Genomic DNA, 22,137 nt, shown 5'->3' on the forward strand with positions numbered 1-22,137 from the left:
ATTAACCTTTTCATTTGAGTATTTTCCAAAATTTGTTACTGTCTATTGGATTTGTTCATAGTATCCATACCACACAAATGTTTAAATGTTTGTATAGTCGATTATGTCTATTTTTTTTTTCTTTTAGAGCTTCTTGCTTTCCAGTTCTGATTAAGACGTTCTCTTCCTCTCCTAGAGTTTTCTCTCTGGGCCATTACGGTTTTATTTCGTTGCATTTTCACTGTTCTCTTTGGATTCGTCATGTATTACACCATGAGATGGGCTAATATCTTTTATTTAAAGAAACTTTTTACTGACCTGATTTTAAAGTGAAGCTCTTTTTATTGTTCAAATAACCCCACATTTATCAATTTTTAAATAATTTTAATGTATCATGGATTTTTTTTTTAAAGATCAACACCCCTATTTTAGTTATAATCAAAAAAGCTATTTCTTTTGTCAAAGTTGTATCTAGACATTGGGGAAACGGAGGCGGGAGGGAGGCGGGAAGGGCAGCTGTGCCTGCGCTGGTTAGTGAGGAGCACCAGAGGACTTCCCGCCCCGCAGGAGCGTGACCAGCAGGAGTCTGCACACGCGCCGAGAGGGGTCCGGATTAAAAACATACACCTATAATATGAAGTTTTTCAAAACTTCGACAGTTTTGTTGCACTTTCATTTGATGCTCATTTCCTGTAAGTAGATTATGAACATAAATCTCCAACCTCTAAAGTCATTAGTTTATACAGGGTGGGGCAAACGTATGTTTACAGTTGTTCATATGGAAAATAATGCAATAATTAGTAAATAATAATACAAGAATAAACTGTTTTGCATACTCACGACTGTAACCTCCTTCTGCTCCACCCTGTGTTCATCAGGAAAACACCCCACACAGGAGCAGGTTCTGAAGTGTTCGCTCTGCCCTTCGCTCCTCATTTTTGTCCTTCAGCTGCCCATCATCTTGGTAGGGCACCCTACAGCCTCGTCAGCAGGGCCAAATCGAAACTAAATCTACCTTAGTGTCTGCCACTTCTGCGACTGTAAGGGCAGTTAGTGATACTGCAGATTCTGTAGAAACAAAGATCCCTTTGCAAGAAGTCAAGCATGTTTTTAAAATACAGCTTCACAACTTTATAACAAAAATGTTCATTTGTGGCATCTTTTAGTGATCCAGAGTATTTGGTGGTTAATCCCAGTTTCTTTCTCTAAATTATATCCAGCTGAACTTTTGAGTGAAAATGAAGAATTATGTAGACCTGTAAATTTCCCCTGGGAGAAACTCACCCCATTTCAAAGACTTATTTTGGTAAGATGTGCTGTGAGCCAGTCTTGGTATTCTAAATGTTTCGAGCACTTTGTCAGTAACTAACCCGTCAAATCTAAAACTATATCAGCAAAACGTCGATTTCACCAGCCACCGTTTAGGGGAAGCACCTTACTCTCCAGAGTGGGTCCCGTACATGGGGGGATCCAGGTAGAGTGACATTCCAGCAGCTCTCTGTCCCCTCTGTCACTCCTCCCTAGAGAGGGGGAAGGACTCACAAGATGGGTAATCCGGGGGACAAACTCAGCGTGCACCGTTCAGCTCTTCCTCCCCGTCCCTCGGGGGACCTGCCTGCCCCTGGAAAGCATGCGTCCCACTCTGCTTCTCAGCCGTGCCAGAGTGGATTCTTGAGATAGCCATGCACTGGACTTCAAAGCCCATTCTACCTTACCTTCCCCCAGTAATTGCCAGGCCTTTTGGTTTGTGAGCTAGAAACTTTAGGAGCAAAGTGACCCTATTTTCCAAACTCCTGGTCAGAAGGCATGGGCTGATAAAGTGCTGAGCGGACACAGAGGGAAACTGAGTCAGAATATTGGAAACTGGGTCTGACCTGTGCGAGTCAGAACTTGAGAGTGCCCCCGAGATGAAGTTAGAAGATACTAGAAAGAAGGTTCAATCCAGAGACGACCAATATCACGGAGCTCCATGGGGCAAGGCCTTTATCTAGTTTATTCCCCTCTCTCCTTTGCCACAGCCTGTTGGACAGCGAAGAGAGGGGAAGATGACAATATGGGGCATATGGGCACAGTGACAATTTCCAGAACTATCGGTAGCTGCTCAGAAAAGAGCTAGTCAAATACAGCTCAACAGAAAACTCCATTTCTTCGATCTTCCCTTTCTCTCCCCGCCCCTCAGAAAACAAGTCCTTGGGTTAAGTATTAGGACAGTGGGGGACTTTTATAAGTGCCGGCTTGGTGGGTGGAGCGGAGTGGGAGCCGGCAGCACGGTGGCGATGGAGGAGCGCGGTCACGCGTGTGATGGCGTCTCCTGGTGATGGCGCCCACGCCTTATCCTGTGTTTCCCTCTTTCTTCCCGGTTTTCTTTTTAGGTAAAAATTCTTAGACCAGACCAGTTAAAGAGTGCAGTGAGAATGTTTATAACTGAAAAATTAGGAAGTCAAGACGTTTACAGAAGTGGACTTAATTTGAAAGAGTCATATAAAGAATCCAGTGCCAGGACCCCGCTGGTGCTTATTCACTCACACGGTAAGCTGCCTGCTCCCGGGGGAGACGACGACAAAATGTGTCAGACGACGCAGGGAAGTGGGTTCCGTGTCGGGTCATTCTGTGTTTAAAACATGTTCCCATTCTTATGTAAGCATTTGGGAAAGGGACAGATTAAAATTTTAAAGTATCTTAAGAATGGACCTTTCTAAAAATGTAAAAGAACAAAGAGAAATGAGGTTTCCCATGTATGAGATTCACATGTATGGAAGAATTTATCAGCGTACTCTTTCTGTGCAGAAAATATCCCCAAACACTTATTATTTATTAGAAAGTTGCGATTTCCCTTGCACTCATTAGTTGTTTTAGTTACATTGACTCATGAAAAATATGTGCTATAAAATAAGCTATCAGCAATTGGTCCTGCTGATACGGGTCCAGCCCTTGTATTCCTCAAAACTCCAAATGCTTTTCTCTTTCTCTTTCTCGTCTTTGATCTACAGACCCGAAGCAAAATATTTTCTTCGTTCATCTTCTGTTCTTCTTCATCTCCAAGTCAAATATGTGTTTAGAATTCACCATTTTCAAATTTCAGTTCTTTACAAGAAACTGTATAAGAATTTTGGGCAAAAATCTTCTCCCAAATGCCTGCACGTGGAGGTTTCTCAGCTGAAACCCTTCTGTGGCAGGGGTGTCAAACTCGTTGTCACCAGGGGCCACATCAGCCTTGCGGTTGCCTTCAAAGGGCCGGATGTCACTTGAGGACTGCATAAATGTAACTGCTCCTTAAGGAGGGGCAAGGGGCTCGGCGCTGCCGCCGGGTGGAAACAAGGTGCCGGGTGGATAAAACAAGGCTGAGGGCTGGGTTCGGCCCACGGGCCTTGTGTGTGTCCCTGTGCTGTAAAGCACTGGCTGTGTGCTCGACACGCTTGTGATACATGTGTCCATTTCTCGAAGACAGCCCGGCGTGGCAGCCAGAGCTCTAGCTACCATGAATCCATGTTCTAAAGAACAGGATGGAGAGAAAGGACAATCACACAAGTGTTAACAAACCTTGCTGCCGACACCTATTTACAAAACTTAGATGCCCGTAGCTAGCAGCAAGAGAGGCTAAAAATAAAGCATTTTAGCCGGGTACACAGCCCACTCAGGAAACAGTGGGGGTGAGCTACAGAGGAGGAAGGGACAGGTGAATTGAAGAGTTTAACCAGGAGCGGCTGCTGTAGGTAGGTGCCATCATCCCCATCGGTTAGAAAACCTAGGTGACCGCTACATCTACATCTTCTCCCACCATCACTCAAAAATGCTGATTGGATTTGTTAAGAGGGAATCCAATGAGTTTACAGTTGTGCGGACCTCTCTGCATTGCTCTGCAGGGGTTAACCTCACCAACACTCTCCTGCAGTTTGCACAAGAGTTAAAGGGAACCACGCAGCACGTGACCACCTTGTCGCTGGGCCACGGCCGGGCAGCTAAAGCAGAAGACCTCATTGCGAAGGCTCTGGGCAGAGCAGAACAGTGGGTCTTCCTCCAGAACTGCCACCTTGCAGCGTCATTTATGCCAACGCTTTGCACGATCGTGGAATCGTAAGTGACAAGATTCACCCACTAGTTTGAACATCCGCTGATGATTTTTGACTGAATTATTACTGTATTTGCCCCTGGTGACTTTCAAACTCTGCAATTCCTTCCAGATTAATTGAATGATTCTACTACAAGGAAAGGATTTTCTTCTCCCCCATTTATGTATCAGTTTGTCTGTATGGACTCATGGATTCCTGTTGCACTGAATGGATTGAAATCTGTTACTGTTGCCATTCATTTTGATGCTCAGTTGTCCCAGATATGACGACAGGCACTCTACATTTTCTTCTTAAATTGTCTTCCCCCACCCCCAGTTTTTGATGAGCATATCACATTTGTGCTTAGGGGAGCAAAAAACTAGTTTTTTAAAGATTTTATTTATTTTTAGAGAGAGGGGAAGGGAGGGAGAAGGAGAGGGAGAGAAACGTTGACCAGCTGCCTCTCGCCCGCCCGCCAACCAGGGACCAAACCTGCAACCCAGGCACGCGCCCTGACTGGGAATCAAACCGGCCACCTTTTACTTTGCAGGATGCCCCCCAGCCAACTGAGCCACACTGGTCAGGGCCCAAAACTAGTGTTTTAAAATGAGAATTAATGAGTCTTGTGCAACATGAAAGTTCTTAGGATAGTCCAATAAGATCTTTGATTATTAAAAGGATTTCTAACATCCCTTAAAACATTGAAATGCTGTGATTCTTAGAACATGTTGGTTTGGTTTCAGTGTTTCACGGCCATACCTGATTTTTTGTTTCGCAGGCTTACCAGCCCAGATGTGACAGTAGACCCCGAGTTTAGGCTGTGGTTGGGCTCAGAGTCAGACGCCTCCTTTCCGATTGCTGTTCTTCAGAAGAGTTTAAAGGTAAGGACAGAAAATAACAGCTTCTAAACTGACTGAGGATCAGTGTTTGAATGTAAATCACCCTGCGTTCATAATTCTGAATGAAGAAGGGAGTGCTAACGCTCGTGTGCTAAATTCGCACTCCGTGCTCAGCCCTCTGCCGCAGACCAGGAGGGACGCCAGAGCAGCAGCAGGCGAGATCCCTCCTCTCTCCCAGTTCACAGTGTAGATGTTTGTTTGCCCAAAAAGGTTGCCTAGGCTTCCAGTTGTTACAAACCACAGTGTGGAATGTGTGCCCCCACCCCCGCCACCCCCTGCCCTGGCTTCTCCAGCTCTCTCCCCTGCCCCCAATGGCCTCTCCCCGAGTCACAGTTCACTGTTAATTGTCTGCAAAGGGGCTGGCAGAAAGCAAGCTGAAAATGTTGCATAAAAAGTCCTGTGACTTCTCCTCATCTCCATCATTGAGTTTGAATAAATACTAAGACGTGGTCAATTCTGTTAATCAATCAAGTGTCTGATTGAACAAAAGTTGGAGTCCTAGGTAGCAAGGAAAACATTTTTGATGTGGTTGTAATAGATACAGAAAACCTTACAAGGTGTTTCCATACCGTTGTCTATGCAGCTAGAGATGATAATGATAACTTTCCTGTAAGAGCACCTGCACATGATTAAGGCACCAGCAACACTCCATAAAAATGGGCGAAGGACACAAAAGGTCAATAGATACATGAAAAGATAAAAATTCAGCCTCGAGATACCAGAGACATGCATATCAAAACAACGAGACACCCCTGGTAGCCCATCAAGTTGGCAAAGGTTAAAATAAAGATTGTTCTGATATCATCAGTAATATTAAGGATCATATGCAAGGACCACTCTCATACACTGCACATAAGTTCATGTCAGAAAGACACTAATCCAGGAAAGAAGGTAATTTTGCAACCTGTATAAAGAGTCTTACGGTTTAACCAGGTGGCCCACTTCTAGGAAAAGACCAAATAAATTACGGTATATCTAGACAGTGGAATAGTATGCTGCCACCAAAAATAAAATTCTAAAGGAAAATTTCATGATATGAGAGCATGAAGTGATTGTGGTAAAAAGCAGAATGCCAAAATAGAACACAGAAGGGGGTAGAAATTTTACAAAAGAAGATAAAAAGAGGGAAAGTATTACTTAGAAGCAAAGATAGTGAAATGTCTGTAGCCACCCCTAGGTGGCGTGCTATTCCTGACCCTGCGAGCCCAGAGCCATGTGTCAATCACTGTGTTGCTCACTCTGCTGGAACGGTGGGAGCCAGACTCTGCACAGCCTGTGTCTCACACCGGGGACGCAGAATCCGAGTACAGGACGCCTCGGGACATCTTACAATAACACGGGGCAGGGGAAGGTGTGTTCTCAGTCGTGTGTGAGAAAGACAGTAACTAACAGGTGGTAATACAATAGTCCCAACTGTAAACCTCCCTTTGCCTCACCGTTCGTTAGTGTTTTTGTTTCATATTCTTTCTCATATTGTTACTTGTTTTCCTTACCACATGCCTGTGTTAACTGTATAAGAAAGATATTTGAACAGCGTATGTCCAAGTCCTTACCACCCACAAGGCGCCCCCAGGCTCGCGGCAGAAGGAGAAGCGCAGGTGGCCGAGGGAGGGTGGGCAGGAAAGGCTTCCTCAGCGAGGGGACCTTCACAGAGACTGGACGATGCTCGGAGACCTTGCCTCATTTCTGCACAGGCAGAGCTTTCTGGGAGGCCTGCCGGCGGCCCGCCCTATGGGATACTTGAAGGGGGGACATGCTTGGAAGGTAGAAGGCGCCCCTCCATCTTCCATGCACTGTCAGAGCCGCTTGTGCGCCTGCTAAGGATAAACTGGGAACCATTTGCTTTCCTCCGGGAGTGGTGAAAACCCAGAGCCACGTCCCCAGAGAGGATCTGTTAATGCTCCAGGGCAGAAGGCTCCCTCTGCGTCTGCCTCGAAGGGAGGAGGGGCCGCTCTGCCAGCCGGTCATCCCAGCTCCAAGTTTCACCAGTGGAGTCCCTCTCCCGTGGTCCGAACCCCGCTGTACACACACGTCTCCCCATGGGGACCAGAGCTACTCCGTGAACAAGGAACTAGTCTGATCCCTAATCCAGAAACTCATCTCCAAGTGCACACACACCCATGTGTCGTATCCCTGTACCCACACACAACACATGTCATGATGCATGTCCACACAACTATATGTGTGTGTGCACACCATACGTGTGTATAGGGAAACTGCGAGTGAGGGACACTTCAGACCCTCAAGGCCACGCTGTCAACAAAGCCCCCAACCGACTCTCCCCACCTCACCTTCTGCCCCGCCCCACTTCAGCTGTCCTAGTGACGAAGGCAACCAAAGGGAATTCTTAAAGTTTTTTATTTTTTTATTTTTTAGTAGTTTATTTTTACTGTACTTTTTCCCCATTACCATTCCTCCTCAAACCCTCTTCCACCTCCCCCTCCTTCCTCCTCCCTCCTCCCTCTCCTTCCTCCTCCCTCTCCTTCCTCCTCCCTCTCCTTCCTCCTCCCTCCCCACCCCCTACAATCAGCACTCTGTTGTCCATGTCCATGAGTTCTCCTTCTGTGCCCCATCCCTCCACCCCGCAAACCCAAGCCCCCCAGAGCTGTCAGCCTGCTCTCTCCCTGAGTCTGTCTCTGTCTTGCTTGTTAGTTCAGTGTATTCCTGAGATTCCGCGTACGAGTGAAATCGCACAGTATTTGTCTTTCTCTGACTGGCTTATTCACTTTGCACAATGCTCTCCAGGTCCTTCCACACTGTCTCAAAGGGTAAAATTTTCTTTTTATGGCCAAGTAGTATTCCATTGTGTAAATGTCCCATAGTTGTTTTATCCACTCATCTACTGACGGGCACTTGGGCTGCTTCCAAATCTTGGCGATGGTAAATAATGCTGCAATGAACATAGGGGTGCTTATATTCTCTTGAATTCGTGTTTTGGGTTTCTTCAAATTCCCAGAAGTGGAATTGCTGGGCTATAGGCAGATCCATTTTCAGTTTTTTGAGGTATCTCCATACTGCTTTCCATGCAGAAGGGCTCCCCTTTCTCCGCATCCTCACCAGCACTTGTTTGTTGATTTATTGACGATGGCCATTCTGACCGCTGTGAGGTGATGTCTCTTTGTGGTTTTTTAAATTTGCATTTCTCTGACGATTACTGATGTTGAGCATCTTTTCATGAAATGAATGTCCGCTTTTTGGAGAAGTGTCTAGTCAGGTCATTTGCCCATTTTTTAATTGGGTTATTGGTTTCTTTTTTTTTGGTGTTGAGTTTTATAAGTTCTTTATAAATTTTGGATATTAACCCAACCCCTTATCAGATGTACTGGTGAATGCTCTCCCATTCTGCGGGCTGTCTTCTTATTTTGTTGATGGTTTCTTTTGCTGTGCAAAAACTTCTTAGTTTGATGTAGTCCTATTTGTTTATTTTTTCTTTTGTTTCCCTTGCCTGAGGAGATGTGTCAGAAAAAATTTTGCAGCAGGGTATGTCCGAGATTGTACTGCCTATGTTTTCTTCTAGGATTTTTATGGTTTGGGGTCTAACATTTAAGTCTTTAATCCATTTTGGATTTATTTTGTGTGTGGCATGAAAAGGGTGGTTTAGTTTCACTTTTCTGCATGAATCCAATTTTCCCAGCACCATTTATTGAATACGCTACCTTTAGTCCATTGTATGTTTTTGCCTCCTCCGTCAAATATTGACCATAAAGGCATAGGTTTGTTTCTGGGCTCTCTATTCTGTTCCATTGAGCTATGTTTCTGTTTTTATGCCAGTACCATGCTGTTCGGATTACTGTGGCCTTACAGGGTAGATCGATATTAGGTAGCGTGATGCCTCCAACTTTGTTCTTCTTTCTCAAGGTCGCTGTTGCTCTGGGGGCCTTTTGTGGTTCCATATAAACCTTTGGAATAATTGTTCTAGTTCCGTGAAACATGTCACTGGTGTCTGGATAGGAATTGCCTTGACTCGCTGGATCACCACTGAATCTTGAAAAGCTGCATTCTCAGCTCGCTCGTTCCCCGTGCTGCAGGAGCATCTCCCCGAGTCCTCGTGCTGTGCCCGTCCTCACGTGCTGCCGTCCCCCCACGTTCCTTTCAAAGGTCGCCGTGGAAAAGCCCATAGGACTGAAAAGCAATTTACTTAAGATGTTTGGATACAGCGGGAGTGGAGAGGTGACGGAAGAAATATTTGAAAAACCCGACTGTGGACCATGGTGGAAAAAGCTTTTATTCAGCTTGTGTTTTTTCAATGCCGTGGTCAATGAAAGAAAAAAGTATGGGATATTTGGATGGAATATTGATTATGAATTTAGTTCTTCAGACTTTCAGGTAAGTGTGGTATCATCTTCAGAATCAACACTAACAAGAAATAAATAAGAGTATAATACAAACCGAGCACCTTTTCCCCGGTCGCTTGGGAATGAGCTCTGTAAGTGAATAAAAGAATGTTTAAGAGAGTGGACTTTGAAGCCAGCAGTTCTGGAATCAAATCCCATCTCCACTGCCTTCAGCTCTGCAAGTATTTACCCTGTTGGGCAAGCTAGGTAACCTCTCCGGGTCTTGGTGCCCTTGGCCAAAAAAAGCAGGGCCGGGGAAGGGAGAGCAAACACCAGGACCTACGTTAAAGGCAGTTATAGGAGGCAGACTGGTCAGAACAGCCCCTCACACGGACACATTGCTGCAGAAGTGCTCTCACTTACCACGTGAAGCGAGAGAGAGAGCCCACTGACCCGTGGCGGGAGGGAAACGCTCAGCTCAATAGTCCTCCTTTACCTTCTCCATATGGAACTTCTCTTGGTGCTCACTGTTGCAGGGTGTTTGCCTTGTCGCTACAGCAGACAGGTGGCGGCACCTGCTAAACGTTCCCCGGGGTAATTTTCCAGCTGTGGGGTTCCCACCTGACCATGGCCTTGACTGCCCCTTCACGTCTGTGTTCGAGCAGATACCCGAAAAACTTCCTGAGGGGAATTCTGATTCTGCCTCTGTATCTGCCACCTTAGATGGGCGCTCCTCCCATCTCTTCTCTGCCCTGGGAGGGCTTTTCCGTTCCCACAGGAGGCTTCAGGCTCATGCGCTCAGCCTGGCAGAGTATCGGCCCCTAAGCAGAACATGACGCAGAGCAGCTGCACTCTGGGCGCTGGTCCAAGCCTTACTCCAAGCTCCATCAAAGGGCAAACAGTAGATTGGTAAAGAAACCCCCCGAGCCGTATATTAGAGGGAGGGTCACCATGCCTTTTGCGTGGCCAGTGTCAGAGGAGCTTTGCCGGTGGGAAAGAAACAAACCGCCTGGTTACTTTTCCTTCCCTCGCATTCACGGAAAAATGATGTCGTTTTCTGATCTGTTTCTCGTGCTCTTTCTCTCTTTGGCTCCCAGATCTCTTGGGTATATCACTTCTCTCCGGCCTGCCCTTGCGGCTCAGGTCTGGGTTGGGGGAGCTCCCAGAGGCCGCAGATACATTGGAGGGAAGGCACGTCGAGGCGGATTTAGCCCTCTGGGCTAAGGAGTCACTCTGGTCAGGGTGGCAGTCCCCTGTGGCCTGACACTGCACTGCAGGGATGGGGCATCCCTCCCGTGTGAGGGGCTGTGTCCAAGCACAGCGTCCCACCGGGCAGCAGGCCCCCTCCTTACTGACAGGGCTGCGCAGAGGCCCCCCTGCCCCCAGCTCCGAGGCGCTAGCAGCCGGGATTTCTAGACGACTGTGGGAGTGTTGTTGCGTTCATGTCAAAACCTCAAAGCAAGCTGAAAACACACACGGAACTAGTAAAAACGGGTGGATTTTCTAAAGGTTGCCATAAAGGTGCTAGAAAACGCCCTGACCCAGCAGCCGGCTGTGCCGTGGCGAATGCTGCGCTACCAGATCGGGGACGTGGTTTACGGAGGCCGGGTGACCGACCCCTGGGACCAGCAGTGTCTGAACACCCTTCTCTACAAATTCTGCAATCCTGACGTGCTGAAAGACGACTTCAGTTTCTCCAGTGAGGAGGTGAGAAAGGGGCTGACTTCCTCACGTGACTTATTTTAAACTAACTATTGCTGAAGGGTTTGAACTCTGCTCTTAAGTCAGTTTTAACGTTCCCTTTGGTGGCTTGTATTAACTTTCAGTATTACAAAATCAACTGACCATTGCTGCCTGAATTATTTTGTCCATCCAGACCCCTGCTCGCCTTGCAGAGCCTTGAACCAGCCAGTACTGGTTTCAGCTCCTGACCAGGAGGACACACAGCTGGCAAACCAGAAGAAAGAGCTCTTTTTCTCCCATTAAATAGCTTTCCTTTTTTTCAAAATTTTTTATTTATTTTATAACTGGAAGTTTGTAGCTTTTGATCACGTCCACCCATTCATGAGTGGTCAGTTCTTAAGGCGTCTCTCTCTCTCTCTCTCTCACTCTCTCGTTCATTCTGTAGGTTTTACCAAAATAAAACGATTGGTTCAAGCAAGCGTGAGTGTATCCACTCTCTAGGGTACCCACAACTGACTGAGGCCTCGGGGCATCGGACCACCCTGGCCTTATTTTTCTGTCTTTCCTCCTCTCTCGTCCCAACGAGGACACTAGCTGTGCTTGTCACGCAGCTGCACTTTCCAGGGTGGTGGCCCCACAGGGAGCTTTTGATAGAAGTGTCTGGAACGTACCACCTACAAATAAGAAAAGCCTTCTGTGTAAAATGTCGTGGGCAAATACTGTCTTCATGCATTCCTGAAAGTACGCACCTCGCTAGGCGAAAAGTGACATTTTTGAAATTTTCAGCTACGTCAGCCAGTGCCAGCATCTGCACGCATGAAGGATTACGTGCGGGTTATCCAGGCCTTACCTGACGATGACTCTCACGAGCTGTTAGGGTTGCACCCTGAGGCCACGCGGGGCTTCAGGGAGACCCAGAGCCAGAATTTCATCAATCACCTCGTTGCCCTGCAACCGAGGGCCACCCCGGCCAGCCTCATGGCCAGGTAAGACTCGCTGGCGTCAGTCAAAGGTTAAAGAGTATTATTAAAAACGATTAAAATATCCCTTTGAGGAGATACAGTACAGAATTTATAGAAGAAAAGAATCTAAAATTACACTTTAAAAACCTAATTATCCAGATGACACAGAAGGCAGCGCACACACATGCACACGCAGAGAAGTCCCAGGCGTGTAGTAGGTGCTCAATAAACTTTGCTGAGTGAGTCACTGAACCATACCCGGTGAATTCTGTTTTTAAACCGAGTTCGTTTAAATGTGGAAAGTCATTAACTTCTACAGGACAAGGAAAAATAACTGTCATAAGTCAGAGGGCAGTCAAGAGGAGGGAGCCCTGCTTTTATTGATTTTTTTAAAGATTTTGTTTATTTTAATGGGATGGGAAGGGAGGGAGAAAGTGAGGGAGACAAATATCCATGTGTGAGAGAAACATCTGTGGGTTGTCTCTTGCAAGCGCCCCAACCAGGGACCGAACCTGCAACCCAGGCATGTGCCCTGACCGGAAATCGAACTGACAACCCTTGACTTTGTGGGACAATGTCCAACCCACTGAGCCACGCCAGTTAAAGTCCCATGTCAGTGACACCTCCTATTAGCTCCTTGTCCGAGGTCACGCTGCCTCCATAACCTGTTCCGGCTTATCCCTGAATGAAGGCAGTGTCTGCCCATCGAGGCTGTGCTGAGGCTTCAGTGGTGCAGCACACGCCCCGCCCCTGTGTTCTCGGGGCTCCTCAGCCTGTGACTGTAAAGTACCATCGCGGTGGCTGATGCCCTTGATGTTGCCAAAGGGATCATCCCATCCCTCCCTCCCCAACACTGGGAGCCACCGTGGATGGATTCCACGGAGCAGCCCTACTTTTAACATCAGAAACGAAGCGGGCGAAGCGGGCGACAAAGTGAGGACAGGGGACCCTCCCCGCGAGCTGTCAATCCGCTGAGGGGCGGCGCCGCTGAGCCAGATGCATCACCGTAGTGTAGCTCCCGGCTTTTCACTGACCTCGAAGGACGACACCCTGCTCTCTGTGTGACATCTGGGACGTTTGTTGGGAAACCAGTGCCCACCGCGGGCAGAGGAACTGCAAGCGGGGTGCAGGAGAGGTGCACGCACTCCCCGCCTGTCCTCCCTGGGCCCTGGAGTCCCCCTCTTTACAGGGCTCCTAGGAGCTCCTCCATTCTGCACCCAGACCAGCCTCGCCCAGACTTGCACGCACACACGCTGCCCTCCTGCCACCCAGATGAACACCCCCGCGAGGTGACCTGAGCGCACTCGGTCTGCTGGCCGCCTCTTTTCCTTGCGGTCTCGGTATTTCCTGCCTGCAGACCAATTCAGATGGCGACACTTCGGCAGAAAAATCTGAAGAAAGTGTCAAAAACGCCTGTGTCCTTGCAGAGATGTCTTAGGGGCACTGACTGGTGTTCTCCTCTGTGAAGTATGATGAACGCCATGGTCTCCAGAAGGCTCCCTCTCCCGGTTTTGTGGTCCTGTCCCTGCAGCTGTGTTTGCCTCAATGGGACCGAACTCAATAGGACCCCCTCCCCCCGCCCCAGGACACACATCACCCCTCTCCTCCTCCCTTTGCAGCCAGGAGAGGAGTGAGGACAAACTGGCGATGGGGATCGCCTCCGACTTGCTGAAGCGGCTGCCGCTGACGGTGGAGAAGGAGGAAAGCAGTGGGGCTCAGAACACGCTGAAGTACATCATGGCAAGCCCCATTTGGGAGTCCCTTTGTGAAAATCTCAAAGGTGAGCACGGGGCCTGAGCCTCCCCCGTGCCCCCAGCCCCTCCGCAGAGGACGCCCCGGAGGAAGGGAGCGTGGAGCAGGACAAAGGACACTGCGGCAGTGAGGAGGCCCAGAGCAGATGGAAAGCTGGGCCCCTCCCTCTCTCTCCCAGCTGGAAGCTGAAGAGCAGAGAAGAAAAATGATGCTGTGGGTTTCTTTGGTTTGGGGGAGCGGGTTTGGGGGGAGGGTGGGTGATAGCCCCAAGACTAAGAATGAGAAATAATCATCGTAGCAACAGAAAGCAGTAGCTGTGCTTGAGAGATTCTGAAAAGCGTGGAGGCCCCTGCTCTCCTGGCCTCTCTGCCTCTGGAGCAGCCTCAGGGCAGGAAGGTCCAGGCTACTGCTGATGGGAGCTGGGGGGCGGGGAGGGGGGGGGGCCAGGGGGGGAGGCAGAGGATGCAGGGCAAACCTGGGCATCCAGGGTCGGCTCCAGGCCCAGTTCTGAGGCCCTGAAGTTCTGGACTGCGGTAAGTTGCCCCATTACGTTGTCAACATCCATGTTTTAACCCTTTAAAAGAGATCCGTTTGGGAACCAAACGTTGAGCAAGAGTCTTGTCAGAACAGCACTCCCGCTGCACCTAGACCGGGGCCTGGCAAAGGCAGCCCGCCTGCACGCTAACAGGATTTTCACCCGTTTTTAGTGGGGGAAGAAAAAAATTAGAAGAGTTTGTGATACATAAATGTTACGAGGAAATCGAATCTGAGTGCCCACAGTCAGGCTGGAATACCGCCACACCGCCCGTTGTCCGGCCGACTGCCCCGCATTCACGCCGCAGTGCGGGGGGCAGTGGTGGTGACCGGGTCAGCGTGGCCCACGGAGCTGAACCAGTGACCAAGTGGCCTTCCCCAGAAGAGGGTCTTCAGCTCCTGCTCTAGACCAATGAAATTGCTCTCGCTTCCAACCCCTACGTGTCTCCATTTTACCTGAAAGATACCGTATTTTTACCTCTTGTTTTAATCCAGGCTATGACCCCTTTATCCATTGCGTCTTACTAGCCTTTTTGAACCAAGAAATTGAACGATTTGACAAGTTATTATTTGTTATACACGAATCTTTGAAAGATCTTCAGCTTGCTATAAAAGGAGAGATCATCCTCAGCCAAGAACTGGAGGAGACACAAGAGTCTCTCCTTAAGTCAGTTGTGCCTCCACTGTGGCAGGTAAGCGGCTGCCGCGGCCCGCGTCGACTTGCTCGGTTGAAGCGCAGGCCCCAGCGGCAGGGAAGGACTGTCGTGTGTCCCCTGAAAGATGCTGCCATACTGCTGGTACGAGTATATAGTAATAAAATCTCTTAGTGGAGAATTTGGCAATTCTCCTTAAATGAATTTACCGAAGAGCTATTCGTCACAGGGCTGTTTATAATAGCATAAAGCTGGAAACAACTGAGTATCTATTCGTAGGAATCTCATTAAATTATCACTGATACACCGAAAAGATCTCTCAGTTGTGTTAAATGTTTTTTTAAGTTTCAGAAAAATGTCACTTTTAAGGACTATGAAAACAGACGTGTACTTATGTAAAACCCATGCTTGCATATGCCTGTATGTGCTTCGGAAAAGGTGTACGTGCTTTAGAGTCGAGAAACCCAAATTAGAGTTTGGGGAGAGCCAACGAAGCGGGCCTCCGGGAGGCACACGGAGGTAGAGGGGCCGAGGACAAGTCCACCAGGAGGGGAGCCAGCTGGCAGGGGCGGCTGGCTGGTGCCCAGCACCCAGGCCAGCTCAGGGCTCACGTCAGCTCCGAGTACAGCTGGCTGCAGGCCCAGGCCCGCTGGGAGCCAGGGCCCACTGTGTCCAGGGACATGGGGGAGGCCCGGTGGCTATAAACATTTATTTTGTAAAGTAGGAGTTGGGGATGAGGTGGGTACTAGCTGCAAAATTCTGGCCTCTCCTGCCCCTATCACCCCCAGCAGCCACTGATTTCTGTAGGCCAGAAAAAAAAAAATCTGAAAAACATTCTGTGCCTGTCTGTCTATCCTAACAGAAACACGCCTACAAGTCTTGTAAACCCCTAAGCTCCTGGGTTAATGATCTCATCCAACGACTGAATTTCTTCAACACCTGGGCCAAAATGGCTTATAGGGAAATACACCAACGGTATGGATGAGGGCCGCATTGCTTGTCTTCCTCGTTTTCACTTAGAGCTTAACGGTTCACAACAGAATTCACGTGTTCGGCCTGTTCGGTTCTCCCAGCAACGTGTGCAGTAAGGAAGGGGACGGAGGGTGGGGAGTTCTCATCTTCAGTTTAGGGTGAGGAAATGGAGACCTAAGAAGCTGAGTCTCGTCCAAGGTCACTGCCTGTCAGAGACAGAGTGTGAACCAGAACCAGCACATCTCTGCTTCCATCGTGCCACTGTCCTGTGAAACTAGCAGGGCCGGAGGGTATGAAAGGAAATAAGAATTAGCTAACGTGTAAGTTTGCAATGTGCTTAGTACGTAGAACAAGATGATTTGAGAGGCCTGACAGTGGTTGGTTAGCACTTGCTGAGTGCCCCACGGTGGTGCCCGACATGTGAGGGCTTTACCCCAACTGAGTCGCTGTCATGGTGGCCCTAGGATACGAATCTGGTGCTGTCATTTGTCACCGTCCTCGTTTTAGAGGCGAGGAAACTGAGGCACAAACACACGAAGTCATCTGCCCAAGGTTCCACCACTAGGAAGCAGGACTGAGATTTAAACCCGGAAAATCAGGCTCCCCAGCCTGTGCCAAAGCGCCTCTGGCCGAGTAGCCACAAGTGAGCGTTGTTGCTCCCGAGAGGTCGGGCTCTGGGAAATGGCCCCCAGGGTTCTGCAAGGCCCAGCCAGGGTTCCTGCTGGAGCCGTTACCCAAACTTACTGCCATCTCCTGCTTGATGGTCTCCTGAGCTTTAAGGCCGTAGCTGGGTTCCAGTCCAGTCCAGGACAGGGTTCCCGAGTTGGGGAGGGTTGGAGGTGAAAAGGAAAGGAGGAAGCTAGGAGGGGTGGAGGACATTGCCCCATCATCGGAGCCTGTGCGCTTACTAGGCCGTTAACCACCCCGCCCTGGGGCCTGCCCTCCGATAGGTATATGAGGCTTATCACAGCTTGGAAGCGCTCTATTCCATCCCTGCACCCTGACCCCAGACGCCCTACGGATAAAGAGAGTAATTTCTTGGGAGGGTTTCCTGCAAGATACTGGCTCCCAGCTTTCTTCTTTCCACAAGGTGAGCGTGAGAACCAGGACCAGCCCCACCCCTGGCCGGGGAGGTGGCACCCAGCCCTTCCACCACCAATCTCTCTCCTCCCCTTTCGGAGGAGAGGCCCATAGGGTAGCTTCAGGGCCCCAGCCCCCAGGTGTCAGGGCCTCCTGCATGCAGTCTCTTCTCCCCACCCACGCCCCTCCCTCACCCCTGTCTCCTCACACCTGCACCTGGGCAGGTGTCTCATCTTAACTCCAGGCCATTGATTTTACGATGCCAAAGGCCTCTGCAAGGGGTTGATTCTGTGCCTCAGCCATTTTCCTGAATTTATTCATGTAACAAGAACGAATGAGCGAATGAATGTTTGCTGGGTCCTGGACCCCACCTGCTCGGCACAGGCGTCTGGCAGGAGAGACAGACGTCCAACCGTGGGGGTCAGAACGGCGCGGGGGCGGGAGCCGTGGGAGCTGAAAAGGGCAGCGCTGGCCTGCAGGCTCCGTGCGGGCGGAGCCAGGGCTGCGCTGACTCCGCACTGTATCCCAAGCACCGCGTGCCGCCCTCCACACCTGAAACGCTGTCAATAAATTTGTGACGAGTCAAGGGATGAATTCCTGAATGAATGTGTGAATGAAGTACTTCAGAGCACGAAACAGGGAACCTACCCTAAGGGGCAGGGAAGGCCCCTAAGGAAATAACTTCTAAGATGAGACTTACAGCCACCAGTTAGGTATTATCCAGGTGGGGACAGGATACTCGGAGAATAACGAGCACCCTTACGTGGTGCTTACTGGGTGGCAGGCACTGTTCTGAGGACTTCATATATATCAAGTCATTCAGTTCTCAGGACAGTCTTCTGGATTTGTTGCTATCATGATCCCTGTTTTCAGATAGGAGAACCTTGGCAGAGAGAAGTTAAGTAATTTGCCCAAAGTCACACAGCAAATAAGTGCCTAAGCCAAGATTTGAACTTAGTCAAACTTGGAAATTCACGTCTCACCACTGCCCTGAACTGGGAATAGCATTCGTGTTAGAATCCCATGTAAAGGCCCCGAGATGAGACGGAAAAAAGCACAGTAGAGGAACCAATTGTTCATTACGGCCAGACAGACCCAGAAGGGGACGGCGTAGGAAGAAGCTGGCAGGATGGGCACGGGCCGGCTCCCGGGCCTGTGGGGACACGCTAAGGGTGCTGCACCTAGTGAGCGTGGGAGCCACTGGCGTGCTTCAGGCCAGGGACATCATGACGTGATGGGTGGGAGGGGCATGTGGATGGAGACGCACAACCCCACAGTCTGGGGGCCAGTCCCTTAGGAGCCTGCTTTATTGTCCAGGCCACAGTCGGTGGTGATGTGGCCTAGGACAGCGCTGGTGAGCAGGAGAGAAGTAGTTGACTAGGGGACCTAGTCAGGAATCAGGCCTGGGGGACTCTATGTCCAAGAGGGTGGGGTAAGCAGGAGGGGGTGTCACGCGTGGCTCCCGGGTTTCTGGCTTGGAGTGCTGCTGAGTGGAGGCTGATGTCGGCCACCGAGGCAGTGGACGCATGGAGAGCAGATGGACAAGGAGCAGTCACATCTGAGGTGTCCGGAAGATAGGAACAATGACAGTAAGAGCCGGTTATCCTGGCTGGAGCTCAGGAGAGACATTAGCATCAGACAGACGGTCACTGAGCACCTGGGTGAGGCCACAGTGTGACAGCTGCCGCCGCAGAGACAGAGCTGGTCACAACCCGGGTCCTGTCTCCTGGAGCCTGCCGCCCTCTGAGAGGCACTCAGAGCAGGGCAGGGTCACTGCAGGCTGCGCCAGTAGAGATGGGTTCTTGGGCCTTAAGAATTTTAGGGAAACTTGAGAACGACAATCGAAGGCAGACGGCATGAGCAGAGACAGCGAGCCGGGCGCGCTGTCTAGGTGGCTATTTCATGCAGCAGCCAGTGCGGCAGGTTTGACCGCCCAGGTAGGGAGACGGCCATCCACTCTGAGCACAGGTGGGGGGTTCTGGGCAGGGCCACTACACAGTCAAGAAGTAAGATGCAGTTACTAAACTGGAGATTCACACAGGAGGGATTAAATCACGGGAAGGAGGAGCAGGTGGCAAAGAGAACAGTTAAGTTGTGTTAGGTATCTTGGTATCGAGATGCAGAATGCAATCCAGACTTGGTTAAGCACAACAGGGCAAGTTAAAGGCTCATACAAATGGAGCGCCAAGGGTCTGGCTTCAGACATGGCTGGATCCAGGTGGTCAGTTGTCCTGTGTCACTCTGGGCCTGCCTGCTCTCAGCTGTTTCCACTCTACGGTTCTTTTCTGCTGCACACAGCCTTTCTCCATGCAATCAGGGAAAAAAACAGTTGCAGACAGATTAGTAAATCCAGAGGAAAAAGAGCCTGCCTTTTCCCAGTGTTCAAATGTCATTTTTTTTCTTTTAAGTATATTTTATTGATTATGCTATTAGTTTCCCCAATTTTCCCCCTTTATTCCCCCTCTGCCTTACACCCCCAACCCTCCAGCATTCCCCACCCTTAGTTCACATCCATGGGTAGTACATGTAAGTTCTTTGAGTTCTCTGTTTCCTATACCATTTTTGATCTCTCCCCATCTATTTTATGCCTACCAATCATGCTTCTTCTTCCCTGTACCTTCCCCCCCATTCCTCCCTTCCCCCTCCCCACTGAAAACCCTCCATGCGATGTCCATTTTTCTGATTCTGTTCCTGTTCTAGTTGTTTGCTTAGTTTTTGATTTTGTTGTTTTTTTCTTTTTTCAGGTTCATTTGTTGGTAGTTGTGAGTTTGTTGTCATTTTACTGTTCATATTTTTTATCTTTTTCTTAGATAAATCCCTTTAACATTTCATGTAATAATGGCTTGGTGATGATGAACTCCTGTAACTTGACCTTATCTGGGAAGCACTTTATCTGCCCTCCCATTCTACATGATAGCTTTGCTGGATAGAGCAATCTTGGATGTCCTGGATGTAATCTTGCCTTTCATGACTTCACATACTTCTTTCCAGCCCCTTCTTGCCTGTAAGGTCTCTTGAGATATCAGCTGACAGTCTTATGGGAACTCCTTTGTAGGCAACCATTTCCTTTTCTCTTGCTGCTTCTAAGATTCTCTCCTTCTGTTTAATTTTGGACAATGTAATTATGATGTGCCTTGGTGTGTGCTTCCTTGAGTCCAGCTTCTTTGGGACTCTCTGGGCTTATTTCCTTTGCCAGACTGGGGAAGTTCTCCTTCATTATTTGTTCAAACAAGTTTTCAATTTTTTGCTGATCTTCTCCTTCTGGCACCCCTATGATTCAGATATTGGAACGTTTCAATCCTTTGTCCCAAGGGTTCCTAAGTCTCTCTTCATTTTTTTGAATTCTTGTTTCTTCATTCTGTTCCAGTTGGATGTTTATTTCTTCCTTTTGTTCCAACTCATTGATTTGAGGCCTGCTTTCCTTCCTGTCACTGTTGGTTCCCCAAATGTTTTGCTTTATTTCATTTTGGGTATCTTTCATTTGTTTTTTCATTTTGTGACCAAGCTCAATCAGTTCTGTGAGCATTTTGATTACCGGGGCTTTAAATTCTCCTTCGGATAAGTTGGCTGCCTCCTCATCACTTAGCTCTCTTTCTGGAGTTTTGCTCTGTTTTTTCATTTGGCCACATTTCTTTGTTCGGGGCACCTGCTAAATTGTAAGGGGGCGGGGCCTTAGGTATCCACCTGGGCAGAGCAACCCTCCTCCCTGTGCTGCAGCGCTGCCTGTGGGGGAGGGGCCAGAGAGGGAACAGTGGGTCTCCCCTGCTTGGCTCTAGCCCACTTCCCAACGAACTGGGAGTTTCTCCCACCACGGCAACTGCCGTAGTCCACAGCCAGCCGTGAGTCTCTATTTCCCCTTAAGTCATCCCTGCACCCACAGTCCGCTGCCTCACCGCAGGTTCTCTCAGTCTGCCTGCCCCCTTACCTACCGGTCCAGTTGTTCTGGTTGACTGCTTCAGTTCCTTGGTTGTCGGAGTTCCATGCAGTTTGATTTTCTGGTGCTTCTGGTTGTTTATTGATTTTAGATTGGTGGTTATCCTCCTTTTTGTTGTGCAAGGAAGTGAAGGGTTTCTGCCTACGCCTCCATCGTGGCCAAAACTCCTCCACATGTCATTTCTTGAGAGACTCTGACACACTTAGGTCTTGAACTTACCCTTGGGATCCATCTTTGGTGCCAGGAGGATAAGATAGTATCATCAGCCAAGCTTGGGCCAGAAGTGGGTGAGATCCTGGTAGTTCTAGCTCCTCCCGCCCACAAAGAACATGGGAGGGGCTCTGGGCCTACGAAGCCTCCCACGTTCCCCGGGAAGTTCAAGCAGCCGCTGAGACCGTCACCAAGGCCTGCGTGCAGCGGCTGGGTTTACACTGTCCTCCCACCCACCTCTTGTGTTTCCTGACTCTCCCTCTCCTCCAAACCCCTCCCTCCCCATGAGACACTGGTGGTAGTGACAGCCCCCATCCCCCGCCCCGACCCCCTGAGAGTCACGAGGCGTGTTTTTCTCCAAAGCCTTTCTGACCGCTGTGCTTCAAGACTACGGAAGGTCCCGAGGACTCTCTATGGACACCCTCGCTTTCACCCACCACGTGGCCTCGGACACCACCGAGTGCAAGGAGAAGGAGCTCTCCATCGTCATCCAGAAGGAGCTCAACATTGTCAGGAGAGCCTTCAAGGTACCGGGCTGCTTCAGAGATTAGAGTGATCATTCACTCCTGCATTCGCCATTCATCCACTCATTCACTCACTCAAGCAAGCAGTCATCACTTCCTCGGCAGACCTTTACCCGGCACTCGGCACGTGCCGGGCCGTGTGGCCAGGCACTGGACAGGCAGCACACACAAGGCACAGTCCCCCTTCGATTCCAAATGCAATCAAACTTCACCTCTCCCACTCTCCAGGGGGACAGAAAGAATTATACAGGGTGTGGCAGATGCAAGTTTACAGTTATGCATACACAAAAAGTTTATTCATGTATTACTGCTACTCACCCTAGAACCGGGGGAACCGTCCCAGTGCAGGGATGGTCCCTCCCTGGGCCAGAAGGGGAGCGGCCCGCCTCTTCCGCGCCCATCCCCAGGGCAGCTTCTGTCACAGGCGGTGTGCGGCCCAGCACCCCCGGACAGCACCTCTCTTTGATCTTAGGCCAAAGACTCCACACACATCGGCGTTCACGTGTTTGGTTTATTCATCGAGGGGGCAAGGTGGAATCATGAAGAGGAAGTCCTAGAAGACTCGCTGCCTCGAGAGCTATGTTGTGACTTTCCTGAAATTCACTTCTTGCCAACAAAGGTAAGCGCCCGAG

At 49.5% G+C, this 22,137-nt stretch overlaps 1 protein-coding gene across 1 annotated transcript in view; it reads left to right on the forward strand.

Moving 5' to 3' along the window:
• DNAH14 (dynein axonemal heavy chain 14) overlaps positions 1–22,137 on the forward strand; it is a 182,140-nt gene that overhangs the window by 158,808 nt on the left and 1,195 nt on the right. Inside the window, exons 71-83 of the mRNA XM_053913105.1 lie at positions 1,200–1,285; positions 2,352–2,508; positions 3,843–4,053; positions 4,807–4,909; positions 9,026–9,253; positions 10,711–10,908; positions 11,671–11,870; positions 13,466–13,626; positions 14,628–14,824; positions 15,648–15,760; positions 16,708–16,847; positions 21,345–21,508; positions 21,978–22,124. Of these exons, the coding sequence (XP_053769080.1) occupies positions 1,200–1,285; positions 2,352–2,508; positions 3,843–4,053; positions 4,807–4,909; positions 9,026–9,253; positions 10,711–10,908; positions 11,671–11,870; positions 13,466–13,626; positions 14,628–14,824; positions 15,648–15,760; positions 16,708–16,847; positions 21,345–21,508; positions 21,978–22,124 (2,105 nt within the window). The remainder of the gene's footprint in view (positions 1–1,199; positions 1,286–2,351; positions 2,509–3,842; positions 4,054–4,806; positions 4,910–9,025; positions 9,254–10,710; positions 10,909–11,670; positions 11,871–13,465; positions 13,627–14,627; positions 14,825–15,647; positions 15,761–16,707; positions 16,848–21,344; positions 21,509–21,977; positions 22,125–22,137) is intronic.

This window comes from Desmodus rotundus, chromosome 10 (genome assembly GCF_022682495.2).
Source record: "Desmodus rotundus isolate HL8 chromosome 10, HLdesRot8A.1, whole genome shotgun sequence".
In the NCBI taxonomy this organism is placed as follows: Eukaryota; Metazoa; Chordata; class Mammalia; order Chiroptera; family Phyllostomidae; genus Desmodus; species Desmodus rotundus.